Genomic DNA, 13371 nt, shown 5'->3' with positions numbered 1-13371 from the left:
AGCCTCTCCTGGACTCAGGACTTCATTTTCACCCATGTGCTTTCCATGTTCAACCTGAATTTTGCACCCAGTCTATGTAGAAATGAACCATGACAACAACCCAACACTACCAGCACCACTTTCTCCCACAGCCAGGCCATCCACTCTGCCAGCTTCTTCCTATGAGCACAAGGTGTCCCCATCCTGTCACTGGGAAGGAAGTCCACATTCAGGCTTCTGTGCCTCATGCTATGGCCTCTCATTCTTTCTCCAGTTCAAAGTTCCTGGTCTCCTTCTGGAGAAGCACAGTTCCCACCCAGTGTCCCTGCATCCTCTTTTTTCCCACTCTAAATAATACTTTAGGGAGATTGACCTGGAAGCCCTATAAAGCTTCCAACCCCATCGCTCCCTTGCTTTGAAACCTTCTAGAGCTCCCTAGCACCTACTGAATTATTTATAGTCTAACTCAAAAACTCATTAAAAAGTCACATATAACTTCCTAACTCAGTAAAAAAAAAAAAGTCCTCGATGTCCAACTTACATTTCAGCCTCATCTTTCCCTGCTGCCCAGTACACATCCTGAACTCCATCCAAATTGCACTCGTTATTGTCCTTCTACTACACCTGCATGTACCTCTTCTCCCTGACTTCTGTTCTAGTCTTGGATTGCAGCCAGTTCTGTTTGCTTCCACCTGCTGAAATCCTATGCATTTCTTTCCCAAAGTGTTTCTCAAGTCCACTGTCTTTTGCTTCCTTTTCTCAATGTAACTCTCATGGATTGAGATTCTCTCATATTAATTGGATGTGTTTGCATAGGAGGTTGCAAGGACCTGAAATGTACCTTATGCACCTGTCTCCCCAGCAATGCCTGCCATGCACAATCTGGGCATACAACAGGTGTTCAGTGTTTGTGGTGCTGAATTGATGCCATAGGAGAAGTAGCATGATTCAGAAAGGGGACAAGAGAGTAACCTTCACACAAGAATCCAAATTTAGGCTAGACATTGAAATAGATGTTCCATCTTTTAAAGAGACCCTGACTCTGAGGGAAATATACTTCTGACTTTGAGACTGAGTGACTCTGCTGTTTAAGAGCAGCATGGATCTCAGGTCTGCCACCTTTCAAAAGCTTTGTTCAGGAAAAAGGTCTGTTCACTGGGCAACTAGTATACTTACTTATCACTTTGATGCATATAAAGAGACAAGATTGACAAATACAGCCAGTTAAGCAGAAAATAGTGTCTGGTGTCTCTATCACCTCCTCCTAGACCATTCTTTCTGCACTTAGAACATTTTTTTTCTTGGGAAAGCAATGCCTATCCGAGAAATATGAAAGGAAGAAGGCAGGCCAAGCTACATGGTTTAAAAGTTAGGAGCCCCAACAGACCAGGAGACCCAGATTAATAACCTCTTCCCAGATTACTTAACCTTTCTAAGTATCAGTTTCCTCCTCTTTACCCTCCAAATAGCAACCTCCTTATCACATATCTCCTCCGATGACCACTTAGGGCAAGCGGCTCTCAATCCTGGTTGTTTGTCCAGGTTGTACTGCAGACCAATTAAATCACAATTATTGTGATGCAATCCAGACATTAATAGTTGTTAAACATATCTCAGGTGATTACAATATGCAGCTAATCACCTCGACTGGTGAAATGCCTGGCACATAATGGCAGCAAGTGCTCATGAAGCACTGTCAGTACAGCTGTGGGTAGTGGTGCTTGTGGTTTTCAGATAAGTTTTGCTTTGGGTTAGAAGTTGTCAGAGAAGAACTGTTTTAGTGAAATCCCATCAAGGTCTGATATGGCTCTTCAAGAAATATTTCATTTTGAGGTCATCACATATTCCTCAATTTGATCAAACTTCCTACCCTTCACATTTCCCATGCCTGACCCCACACCCATGTTCTTTGACCTATTATTTCTTACTTCAATTTTGGCTTCTCAGTCTATAAACCCCACCTCTGGTTTGATTTCTCCGTCTACTACGTTAGTCCTGATGGCCAATCATTTTAATATTTTATCTATAGCACCATGCAATCCTTTGCCTCCTCTGAATCTCCATCCTAAGTGTAGGGTAAAGAAAATGACAGGCTTTTCTGCCCTTCCGCTATCAGGATAGATGACGGATCCTTGTCCTGAATGCATGCCTGATGGCGGGCACCTGGAATAGGGTGTGGGCATAGGTAGATGGGATTCAGCTGAGCTAAGACTGTGCTTTTTAAGGGCGGCGTCACGGGGGGAACTCCAGCAGCAGCAGCAGTAGCAGCAGCAGCAGAATCTGAAGGAGAAGCCGAAGCAGAAGCAGAGAACGCCAGAGAGCCCAGATAGAGTGAAGACTTGCTGGGGGCTGGGAGGTCTGCCAGCCTCCCAGCCCCCCAGCCAGCACCCCTGCCTGCCACATGCCTGGTGAACCCCAAATAAAAAACCTGCAAAACTACTGAGGACTCTGACTCCTCCTTTACCCGGTCTGCATGGGATCAGAAAACCTGCACTGTGCCCAGTCCTGCCTTTACACTAAGCTAAAGGCAATTTCTACTTTCTCCATTTCTGCCTCGCACTTAATACTGTGGGGGTATAGGGACAGCTTCCCCACACCTTGATCATTTCCCCACCTCAGCTAGTCCTCACTGACATGCCCTTCCATGGGCACCAGAATGTCTGTTCTGAACTGTTATCGATCAGGTTTCTGTCGCAATTGTCTGAGGCTCTTAACTTAAGGAAAACCAAGCTAACGCTTCACGAGAATAGAAGTCCTCAGACTAAGGCTCCCCCAGCTTCCTCATCCCCATCCAGACTTCCCTCTCAGAAACCAGGCCTCCCTCCCTTTCAAGGCCGCATCACCCCCTCCTGCTTCTCTCTGCTTTGCTTTTTTTCCTAAAGCTTCCAACTTTCCTTCTTTAGGCGGCTTCACCTCAGTCTAATGCTCCCAATACATATTCTCATTTTGAAAATGAAAAAATATTTTCTTAAACTGCTGTGAAATTTCCTTTTTCTTTTCCTATCCGGACTTGTACCGGGTAGCAAGCAGGCAGGCTGGGGTGCTGGGCAGGTGGGCATGAGGGGCTGGCTTAGTAAGAAGACTGAGAGGCAAGAAATCTCCCAGTTCCCCTCCAATCCCTGAGCGCTTTCCCCTCTCTCTGGCACTCTTTCTGGAGTTCTCAGGCTCTGTGATGCCACCCTTTTATCGCTACCCTCCGGGCACAGGTGCCCACACTTACGCGTGCGCACTCCCATGCTCTCGGCCCAGGTGTCCACAATCCTAGATACACGCACCCTGCACCCACGCATCTCGGCTCCGGGCACCCATGCTTGTTAGCTCTGGCACAGTGTAAGAAAGCCTCATTCATTTCATTTACCCTGCAACTTGGAAGCATAATATACAGTCTCCAACTCTCACTGCTTCCCCCAGATTCAGAACCCTAAAATGCTGGCTTCTTTGAGCAATGGGTTGTTCAACTGCTCTTGCAAAAAATGTATGCTCTAGACCCATGCTGCTCAATACAGTAAACACTAGCGACATGATACTGTTTAAATTCATTGAAATTAAATAAAAGGAAAAACTCAGTCTCTCAAGTCATGTTAGCCCCATTATAAGTGCTCAATAGCCATAGGTATTCAACTCATCCACAAAGGTCATCTCTTCTTGGAAGTCTTTTCAACTCCTTGTAACAAGGAATCCTCTGTGCGCCTGTATTTCTAAGTTGTTCCTTGTCTCATTGCACGATAATCATTTATGGGGTGCCTCCTTCTCTCTTCTGAGCCCCGCAAGGATAGTGAGAGGCTAAATCCCAGTCACCTTTGTATTCAGGACCTGTTTAGTGCCTGACAAAGGAGGCCCTCATTTATTTCTTTTTTTCTCTTAGAGTTACCTTTATTGGAAGGTTAAACACGAAGAAACAATATATTCATTTCATAACTTGATATTAAGCATCATAGGAGACTTCATCACATGCTCCCTCTTTCCATGTACTGACTCAAGCAGCTCTCAGAGAATGGACCCTTCCTCCCACCTTCCCCTCCTTCCAAGATCAGATTTAGTTCTTTTAGAACCACAGGGAAACAGTCTGGCAAGAGCCACTGTTGTACCAGCTGATTTAAATTGAAATGTTTTCCCCAGATAAATGCGTGCTAAATAATACACCAGCTCTCCAGCCAAAGGGAAGTGACAGGCGCTCTGTAAATAAAGGCACTTAGTTGCTGGTAAAGAGCTGTAAAGTGGTTCTGAGTTGATGTTTGCTGACCAGCAAGAAGCGACTTCACCTGCTTTATATAATTGTCACTGCAACCTTGCCTGCTGTATATTAAAACTGCATCTCATAGACCCAACTGTCACATCGGATACACCATCCAGTGCGGGGTGTGCCACCTTTCTCTGTAATTGTTTCTGACAACCAGCCATCACATCTCAGATCTTTTCAGAAAATGTCTGGTCCAGAATCCCTAGGCTGGGCTAGTTCTGACACCATGTAGGCTAGAATAGTGACACCAAAAGGAATGTGAAAAGAGAAGAGGTAAAGAGTTTTCGTTAGTGTAGGAGACCAAATAACAGGCCGTGGCAAGTGCCTGAACACAAATCCCAAGGAAGACTCTGCTTGGCAATGTTAAAACACATTTTTCTTGTTATACTTTATCATTTTAGAACAATGTTCCAGCAGGTGGCATGACTATGTTGGCTTGAGAGCACACAGATTTGTCCTAAGTCTATGTTTCTATCCTGCTGGGTTCTGGAGAGATGTAAATATCACTTTCAAGAAAAAGAGAAGGATGAAGGTTTCATAAAATTAATAGTGATGAAAACTGAGGTGACAGTGGTGAGAAATCTGTGTTTAGCTATCACTGAGGGGAAGCTAGATTTGTTTCCCCAAATTGAAAATAATGGGAAATGTACTTGTACTCTGCAATTCCAATGCACTTGGAGTTTGGTCATGTCGAATGCCCAGGCTGGCATTCCAGTTGGCCAGAAGGGACTAAAGGAAGAAGAACAGCTTGGAAACTCATTTCACCCATGTGACCCCACAGACTGGTACAAACCCCAGGAGCGGCTGTATAGGAGGGGCAATCAGAGGTGAACACAAAACCTGCCCCTCAGGGAGGAAGCAATTTCTTGTGTTGATAGTCACCATGAACCTGCATTTCTAACAAGGTTTATGGGGTGATTCCCATTCAGGGGAGCAGGGGAAGAAACATACTCTACAGCAAGTTCTTAAAGGCAGATACCAAATGCCAGCTTGCCTCTTTCACTCTTACAAGGCCAGCTTATTGTGTTCTCACATCCTTTGTCCCCTGCCCCTCAGCAGGCCATGTAGGCGGCAGTCCCCCCAGCAACATCCCAGCACCCTAAGAGGAAGCCTGGGCTCTTACCTGGCCAGCTGCATAGATGTTACCCCATCCTGCAAGCTCAGCTAAGACAGTAGATACCAAGACTTAGAGTCGGGGGTAGGGGGAGGCTTTGGGGAGCGGGCAGAAGGGAAGCCGGTTGGCATGGAGATGTCAAAATTAAACTTCAGGCCATATCAGTCAGGGTTATTTCATCAGGGTTATTTCAGGATGGAGTAGCAAAGGTCAAAGAGGCCACTATTAACTATCTCACTTGTAACGCCAAGTAGAGGGTTGTCCTGAGCTGTGCCAGCAGGTGCTGTGCCCTCAGGGAAGCCCTGCCCTCCCTCCTGGTCCTTAGCAGCCAAGTCAGTGGTGGTCACAAAGCTTCCACCAGAACTTCTTTGAACCCCTCCTTTTTCTCAGGGGTGGTGTGCAGCTGCCTCCAAAGAATCCAGGCTACTTTTCTCTGTTACTTTCCAGATCCTGCCCCAGTGCCCCTCTCTCATTGGCAGATTCCAGTCCAAACCCTGCAGGGAGGAGGATTCTAGGAGCTACTGCTCCTGGCTTTGCTGCAATGCTGAGCCAGTGTTAGAAGAGGTGGTACTGATGCTGACTTGATAAGAAGTAGTGCAACACTCAGGCCTGGGTAGGGGGCCTGGTGGATCCTGGAATGATGCAGGATCCCACAAAGCACCCAGTGCTGCCCATCCAGCAAGTCACATGGGACAATGATCTTATTATTCATAAGTCTGAACAGAGGTGTCACTTGGAAAATGCTCTGTACCCAATTCTGCCAAGGCCCTGATTAGCTATTGTTTATTTTGGGGTTTCTGCCGTGCTGCCTCTCTGAGATTCCTAGATGACATCTTGACTTGGAACCATCTGCCCAAGATCCCAGAGCAAATAACAGGGAAGACTGGGACAGAGCAGAGAAGGCAGACACGTGTCATTTAATACTGCTGTGCCTCCATAGACCATGCGTGGGCTGTCAGCGTCACCTCTCTGGAGACTGCCATCCTTGGTTACATTATAACAATGCAAAGTTTAACAACTTCAAGCAGCTAGAACAATGACAAAGCTTAAGACCTCCATTCCATGTCAACGGCAGGAGTCTATACCACAGAGAAACACTGGGAATTGTTCAGCCAGCATCTTTGCAGTGCTGACATTTATCCGGTAACCCTGATCATAAAGTCACTGTTTGGAAAGGCTAAGAGGGTGGCAATTTAAAGACTGGTTTGTTCTCTGGGACGAAGGCAGCCTTTTCTGTGTGGGGGTGCTCAGGTTCAAGCTGAAATGGCAAGAGGCAGCAGATGTCCCTTTGAAAACCATCACGGCGTCCGCAGGTTTCACTGCCAGGCAGGCTGATGTGAGCCTCTTTGAATTACTGAGTGAAGTATATCCCTCTTGCCAGTCCCTGTCCCCTGTAGGCACAGCAGAGAAGTATTACAGGCTGTCCTTACCTTGGGAATTAGCCTGCAAGACCCCGATGCTGTCATCAAACTGCATAGATTTGATGTTGAGTGACGCCAAGATGCATTCCTTGTCCTGCAGCGAAGTATCATCAATATTATTCTGATTGGCTGACAGGATAACGCACATGTCACAGAGGTTGATGTTGACGGCTCTTAAATCAGCCCGACTTAATGGCGTACCCTTTGGCATCGAGGCAGGGGAAAGAAAAGGAGAAGCCAAAGTGAGACCCAGGGTCGAGACGGAAAGAGGAAAAAAATAAAAACAAATTAAAGATTGAGCCGGAGCTTTGGGAAATTATTTAACAAGTATCTTTTTTATGCCTTGACATTAAGCTGGCCTAACTACATTCAAGGGAATAAGAGCTGTGTGCTAATCTAAAGGGTAGTCGGTGCTGATGGCAGCATTTTAGGCTTGCTCTCAATACTCGATCAAGCTATTACTAACAAACGAGGGAGAGGAATAATGCCAGGGTTCTACATCTTCTTACTGCCTGGAAATTGTCTTGATTTGAGTTAACTGTCCTGTGGCAACCTCTGGCGTTCAGAATGTAACGAGGGGGTGGGTTTCAAATGCCTGTTTGTTTAATGGCAGGTCACTCCTGTCTCAGGCGAAAGATAGCAGCTCTGAGGAGAATTTCCAAGGCAGCCAGGGGGAAATAGCCAGTGAGCATTGTGTGATGGGGGTGGGGTGGGGGCTGAAATCTGTGCTCAATTTGGAGGCTGTGGGAGGGAATGGAATTAATGTGCATCTTGCAAAGGGGAGATGGAAAGGAGGGAAGCTTCAGGTCATATAATTTTATTGCATATTTTCAGCAAGAAAGAAAAAACAAGGGAATTACCTAATTACCCAAAAAACATAGGAATGGTTAAACACACCATTGGACATAGAGACAACAGGAGTCTATGCAGCAGGTAACGAGACTGAAATGCCTTTCTACATTGGCATCACCTGCGAAGGATCTCTAAGCTAGAGGGGGAAGTGGAGAAAAGAAAGGAAACAAAAACAAGTTCTAGACAACTCTCAAATTACAATTTCATTTATGTAAAAAGAAACCCACAAAATAAAACTACATATTTATGAAGGTATTTATAGATATATGTACATTCGGAGAGAAAGCTCAGGAAAAATACACACTAAACTAATAACAGTAATTACCTCTGGGGAGGGGAATAATAGTGGGGGTGAAGGGAAAAGCTTGTTTTTGACTTTATATACTTCTGTATTATTTGAATATTTTATAACATGAACATATTTGTATATTAGTAGTGTAATTAAAAATAAATAAGCCGGTAAACAGATTTGTTTTTTAAATTACATAACAACAAAAAAACAATGGAAAAAACCCAGATCAAGGAGGTAATGACAGAGAAGCCAGGGACACAACTGCAGGTACAAAGAGGGGTTCTTGTGGGGGCTGGGTCATGCCCCCACATGCTGGGTGCAGAACTGCTCAGGCCAGCACATGTCACAGCTCCCAGGGGCTGGAGGGGGCAGAGCATTATTTTGGAGTTTACATCCAGCCATCACCTTTCTTGGTCTTCCAGCTGTTTTGCCTGCTGGTGAATGGAGACCTGAGAATTGACTGCCTTCAACTTACTGTGTGGGGAGAAGGGTTGCAGCGAAGTATCTGCAAGCCCAAAATCTCTGCAAGCCTTCCCTGTTCTCCTTCCTGGAGATGGGACTTAGCTGCAGAGATGGAGGAATCAACACTCTTCTATGACTCAGGGAGAGTCCCCAAGACTTTACTGCCAAGTGCAATTATGGAGAAAGAGGTATTTAGGGCTACAGGACTAGAGAGCTACTAGTTCCATGCTCTTTGACAGTATCTTCTGAGAAAAGGAGAAGCCTTTCTTGTCCTGGGTCCTCTTGATACACAATGAGTCTGACCAACTTCCTGAATCATTTTACTAGTGCATAAGCCTCAATTACCTACATCCATATTCTTTTAATTTTCATCTTGTAAGGGCTATGGCAGTAATTGTGATATAAGACAATCCCTGTGCAGTTGTATATACATGATTTCAAAATTCAGGAGATACAAATGACATGGTGAGGAACCTGTGTTTCCCTGTGCTGGTCCTATATGTGAGGTGCTATTTAAGCAAAGGAATGAAAACATAGGTAAAGGCATATTTTTTTAAGATATGTTATATCTGTGTGTGCTGTATTTTGGAAGGTTTGAAAAGGATCTGCATAGTTGAGAGCTCACTCATATATATGCAGGCAGGTGAGTGCATGTGGACAAGCACATGGCTGAAGGAAAGACATGCAATCACACACACACACATTCATACACCCCAGCAAAATAATGAACTCTTTAAATACTGTTAGACCCAAGTTCATGTGTTTCCATGAGACCATGAGGAAGAATACATGCAGGAAAATAGTCATGGAAATACATAATCAAATCTGTTACCTATGAAATTAGCAAGGCATACATCTGTTTATGCTCTTCTGTGTGTATGACTGTTTTTTCTATGGGTGATTATTTTGACTACATGTATTTTTTAAGTCAGTGAATTTTTGATGCAGCATCCAAAAGGTATCTATCTATACTTTTCTCACATTAAATATTTATTTAGTCCCTATCATGCCAGGTACACATAAGGATAAGAGGTGGATAGTTATGGGAAGATTCTTATGAGTTCTTAATTGAATTACATTACTTGTCTTTTTTTCTCCCATTTATGATGTTCTAATAGCTGGGGTTCTAAAAGCATACAATGGATTTCAGATCCAGAAGTGGGAAAGCACTTGGACCTCTTGAAATGTAGCAGCAAATCCATGTTTCCCACTTTCTGGAAGGTGAACCGCCAAAAAAATGTGTGAAGGATAAGTGATGTTTGCATGGAATGGAGAACTATGTCAAATGTTGAAATGCACAATACAACATTGAAAGCTTATGGAAGATACATTAGTTAATGCTTAAAAAGTGGTTAATTTGGGGTCCCCGGTGGCACAGCGGGTGAACACTGGGTTGCGAAGCTGCCCGCAGCCTCTGCAAAGCCGGTTCGATCCCCGGCTGCTCTCTGGCCACCGGAGGAGGGTCCCACATGGCGCTCAGACCTCTCCCGCCGCCCGCTGCTCCCCTCAGCAGTGTACTTCCATCCTTCTGCCTGCTCCGCTCCCCACTCTGGCTCTGGTGAATTCTCTCACCCTCCCACGCTTCTGACTGTACCCAGTGCTTGTATAAATAAATAAATAAAAATAAATCTTTAAAAAAATAAAAAAATAGATTATCTTAAAAAGTGGTTAATTACATGACACTCAGATCATGTAACCCAAGTCTTCACTCTAAATTGTGGCCCCTAAATTCTTCCTTTTAGATTTGTGCCAAGTGTTTCATAATCAAGAATAGTACATGCACATGCACACACACATACACAAACTCATGAAACGTTGCTGGACTTCTAAGTCAAGGGAAGGTGGTGGGCCACCTGCACTGCAGAGGAACTTCCCATTTACTTAAAAACAGAATGTGGTACAACCGAGATTTCCCCCAAGCATTAATAATGTCATAAACAAAATGATAGAAATTCTGCAAAATAGCATCATAACATCATAAAGTACTAGGTTTAGCTATGCAAGAGAAAATGTTTACAAACTGATATGGTTAATATGGGGTAAGTTTCACTCCTGACAAGTGACTGAGCTTGGCTGCTAATTCCTGAAAAGTCTCCCAGGGTTTGGATTTTCCTAGACAGGTTACAGGAGAAGGCATGAGTGAGTCCTCAGGCCCACAACCAGATGAAGAAGTAGAGGCATGATCAAAGGTACAACTATCATATCCAGCTGGGATTTTCTTTTGTGGATGAAAAGAAGAAAAAAAGCATTAATAATGCTTTAGTACTCACCGGCAATATGGACACTTTGGGGAAGTTATGAAGTGTCTCCCATTCTCGCTTGAGGTACTCAATGGAGCCCACAAATACGATGTGCTTGAGCTCGTGGTAATGAAAGTTGCTGGCACGGAGTGGCATCACCAGGTTCCGGAGGCCAATCAGGGCTGAGCTCACATCGCCAAAGATACAAACCACCACGTGGCCACTCAGGACGGTCATGGCGGCTTCACTTCGGGTCTGCAAGAAGCATAGGTGTGGGAGTGTTAGAAGACCCCACAGGGTTGTTGCAAGAACTAAAGAATCATTTGTGTAAGATTTGAGTAAACATTTGTTGAGTGTTTATATGAGCTATCATATGCTATTATTTTGGATTTATCAGTTTTATAGATATACTACATATGTTTATAATGGAGAATGTGTGTATATATTACACTGGTGTAATATATATATATGTTATATATAAACACATATCGCTACCTTTTGACAAAGATTATAAAAATATATGCCATATATATGAGCAGACGATCTCCCATCTTGCCTTCTTTCCTCCCTGTCTGCCCACTGCATGCCTGGATGGCCCCAGATGGCTTTCAATGCTTTGGGGGAGGCATATTAATGTCCACTGTACATATCAAACTCTGCTCAATTTAATCCCTAGAATTGAACCGTGTATTGATTGTTTAAATGCCAATATTGCGATTCACGACAATGTCAGAGTTATTACAGTAACCCCCAAGGAGAGGAAGAATCTAGCTTTCACTCCTGGATCGTTAGAATAAAGCAGGACTGTCACCATTATTGGTTTCCCTCGGCAACAGTGTAGGGACACTTACATATGAGCTATGAGAAATGTCTTACAAACTGTGACCAAGGACAACCCACTGGAGAGTCACAACCATACCACCACCTCATGAAGACCTGGAGTTAGTTATCAAGGGCGCATAGGAATGTGAGTGGCTGGGTACCACCAGCAAAGAGTCAACAGTCTGTCAGGTGCTGTGATGGGCTGCTAATTATTTTTAACTGGCCAGGACCCTGGGAGGTTGTCTTCCTTTAACACATCTGAGGAATACAAACTGGGACAGGAGCAGGGGCTAGAAATAGGCAAGTGGAGAAGGTTCCAGTTAGCAGATTGGCCAAAGCACAGATGCCTAATTGGGGAGTTAGACCTGGACACCAAAGCACCAATGTTTAGACTGCCACAGCAACCTGATCTGGAAAACCTTATAAAGGTTGCTGGGTCTCATCTGGGAAAGTCTGATTCTGCCATGTTTAGGACCCTCCAGAGAAGCCACTCACATGCACACCTTGTGCTTCCTCTGTACCCTCCAAGGCTAGGCTTGACCTCAGCAGTCTTAACTGCTTCCAAGTACAAACTGCTGTGTCCAGGAAGACTTCCCATGCCAGGAATATGGACTCTTAAATGTGTCCCTTCCCTCCTAGGCATGAACAGCATTATGTGTCTCATCACACTTAACCCTCAGGACACTGTTCCTTCGATACCCATACCACCTGAACGCGCTTGATTCTATCAATATATTATTTCATGGTTACATTTTATATGTTCTCTCAAATTAAATGGTTGTTTCCTCAAGTTTAAGGTCAGTTTATGTTTTCTAATCCCCAAAGTGGCCTGCACCCCGTAGGTGCTCATAGCCCCAGAGCATCTGCACAGAGCTTGTTCTGCTGAGTAGTCTCTGCTCTAATGTCACTTTAGAAAAGGCTTATTGAGCCACACTGTCTGAACAGGCCCTACAAGTCCTTTGCAAGCATGGCCCTGCTTTATTTTTTTCATGGCACTTGACCGATATCTGAAATGCTATCCCACATGCTTTTGCCTACCTGGAGGTCTTCTCTTTGTCCCCACTACTACATGAGTTCTGCAAGAGCTGTCATTCTCAGGAATTGTACCCCTAGCATTGAGAACAGTGCCTGGTATGGAAAAGATTTCTTTTGTGTGTTAAACAATCTCATTTTTCAGATGAGAGAGGTAGTAACTTACGTAGATAAACTGATAAACTCCTCCATGTGGCCAAGGACCTTGGATGTCAGTTAGCCATACACATCAGGACTACCTAGGCAAGCTATTAAACCCTAGATCCCAGGTATGGCCCTCAGCCTTTGACCTGCCACAGGTGAGTAACATCAGACTGAGTTCAAGTGACCAGAGCAGAAGTGCAGGGGATACAATATTAGGATGTAAACACAACAAGCAGCTTTGGGATTAGAGCCATTTGCACTCCCAGTAAGTTGGAAAATGGCTATTTCCTGAGAACCCTGACTCTCTGTGTTTTTGTCTGCAGCTTTCACACTCCTGAGACAGCCTCCAGCACAATGCCGTATTGGTTTTTAATACTTGATTACAATTAAATTGAGAAAACACACACATGCATTCAATTAAAACCAGGGAAATTGCCAGTGGATCAGAGTATGAAATTATTCTGAGGAATTGGACCAGTCCTTTTTTAGGGAGGGTGGCATGACATCAGAAATGATAGGATTTTCCAGGCTGACCTAAAGGAGCAGGCCACAGCATTCTGGGGATTAGAGGCGCCAGGGAGAAAGAACCCTTCCATCTCACCTTCCTGATTATTAATCCGTTTTTCATGGATTAGCAAGACAATAAACCAGAGGAAAGCTGATGTAGGTATTAAAACATAAAGCTGTTAATAGGACAAGTCTAAAGAGTAGAATGGCTTGTTATCTGTGCTGACATTCCTGAGAAGTTCACTGCAGCTATGGAGATAAACCAA

At 44.3% G+C, this 13371-nt stretch overlaps 1 protein-coding gene across 18 annotated transcripts in view; it reads right to left on the bottom strand.

Annotated features, from left to right (window-relative positions):
* KCNMA1 (potassium calcium-activated channel subfamily M alpha 1) overlaps positions 1-13371 on the bottom strand; it is a 696711-nt gene that overhangs the window by 57761 nt on the left and 625579 nt on the right. For all 18 annotated transcript variants that reach the window (XM_054689909.1, XM_054689921.1, XM_054689920.1 and 15 more), the window contains 2 exons: positions 10631-10855; positions 6764-6956 (listed from right to left, as the gene is read on the bottom strand). In XM_054689909.1, the coding sequence (XP_054545884.1) occupies positions 6764-6956; positions 10631-10855 (418 nt within the window). The remainder of the gene's footprint in view (positions 1-6763; positions 6957-10630; positions 10856-13371) is intronic.

The sequence above is a fragment of the Talpa occidentalis genome, unplaced genomic scaffold (genome assembly GCF_014898055.3).
Source record: "Talpa occidentalis isolate TD23 unplaced genomic scaffold, MPIMG_talOcc4v2.1 talOcc4.8, whole genome shotgun sequence".
Taxonomy (NCBI): domain Eukaryota; kingdom Metazoa; phylum Chordata; class Mammalia; order Eulipotyphla; family Talpidae; genus Talpa; species Talpa occidentalis.
Note: the sequence above shows the minus strand (reverse complement) of the source record. Positions and strands in the feature narration are given on the sequence as shown.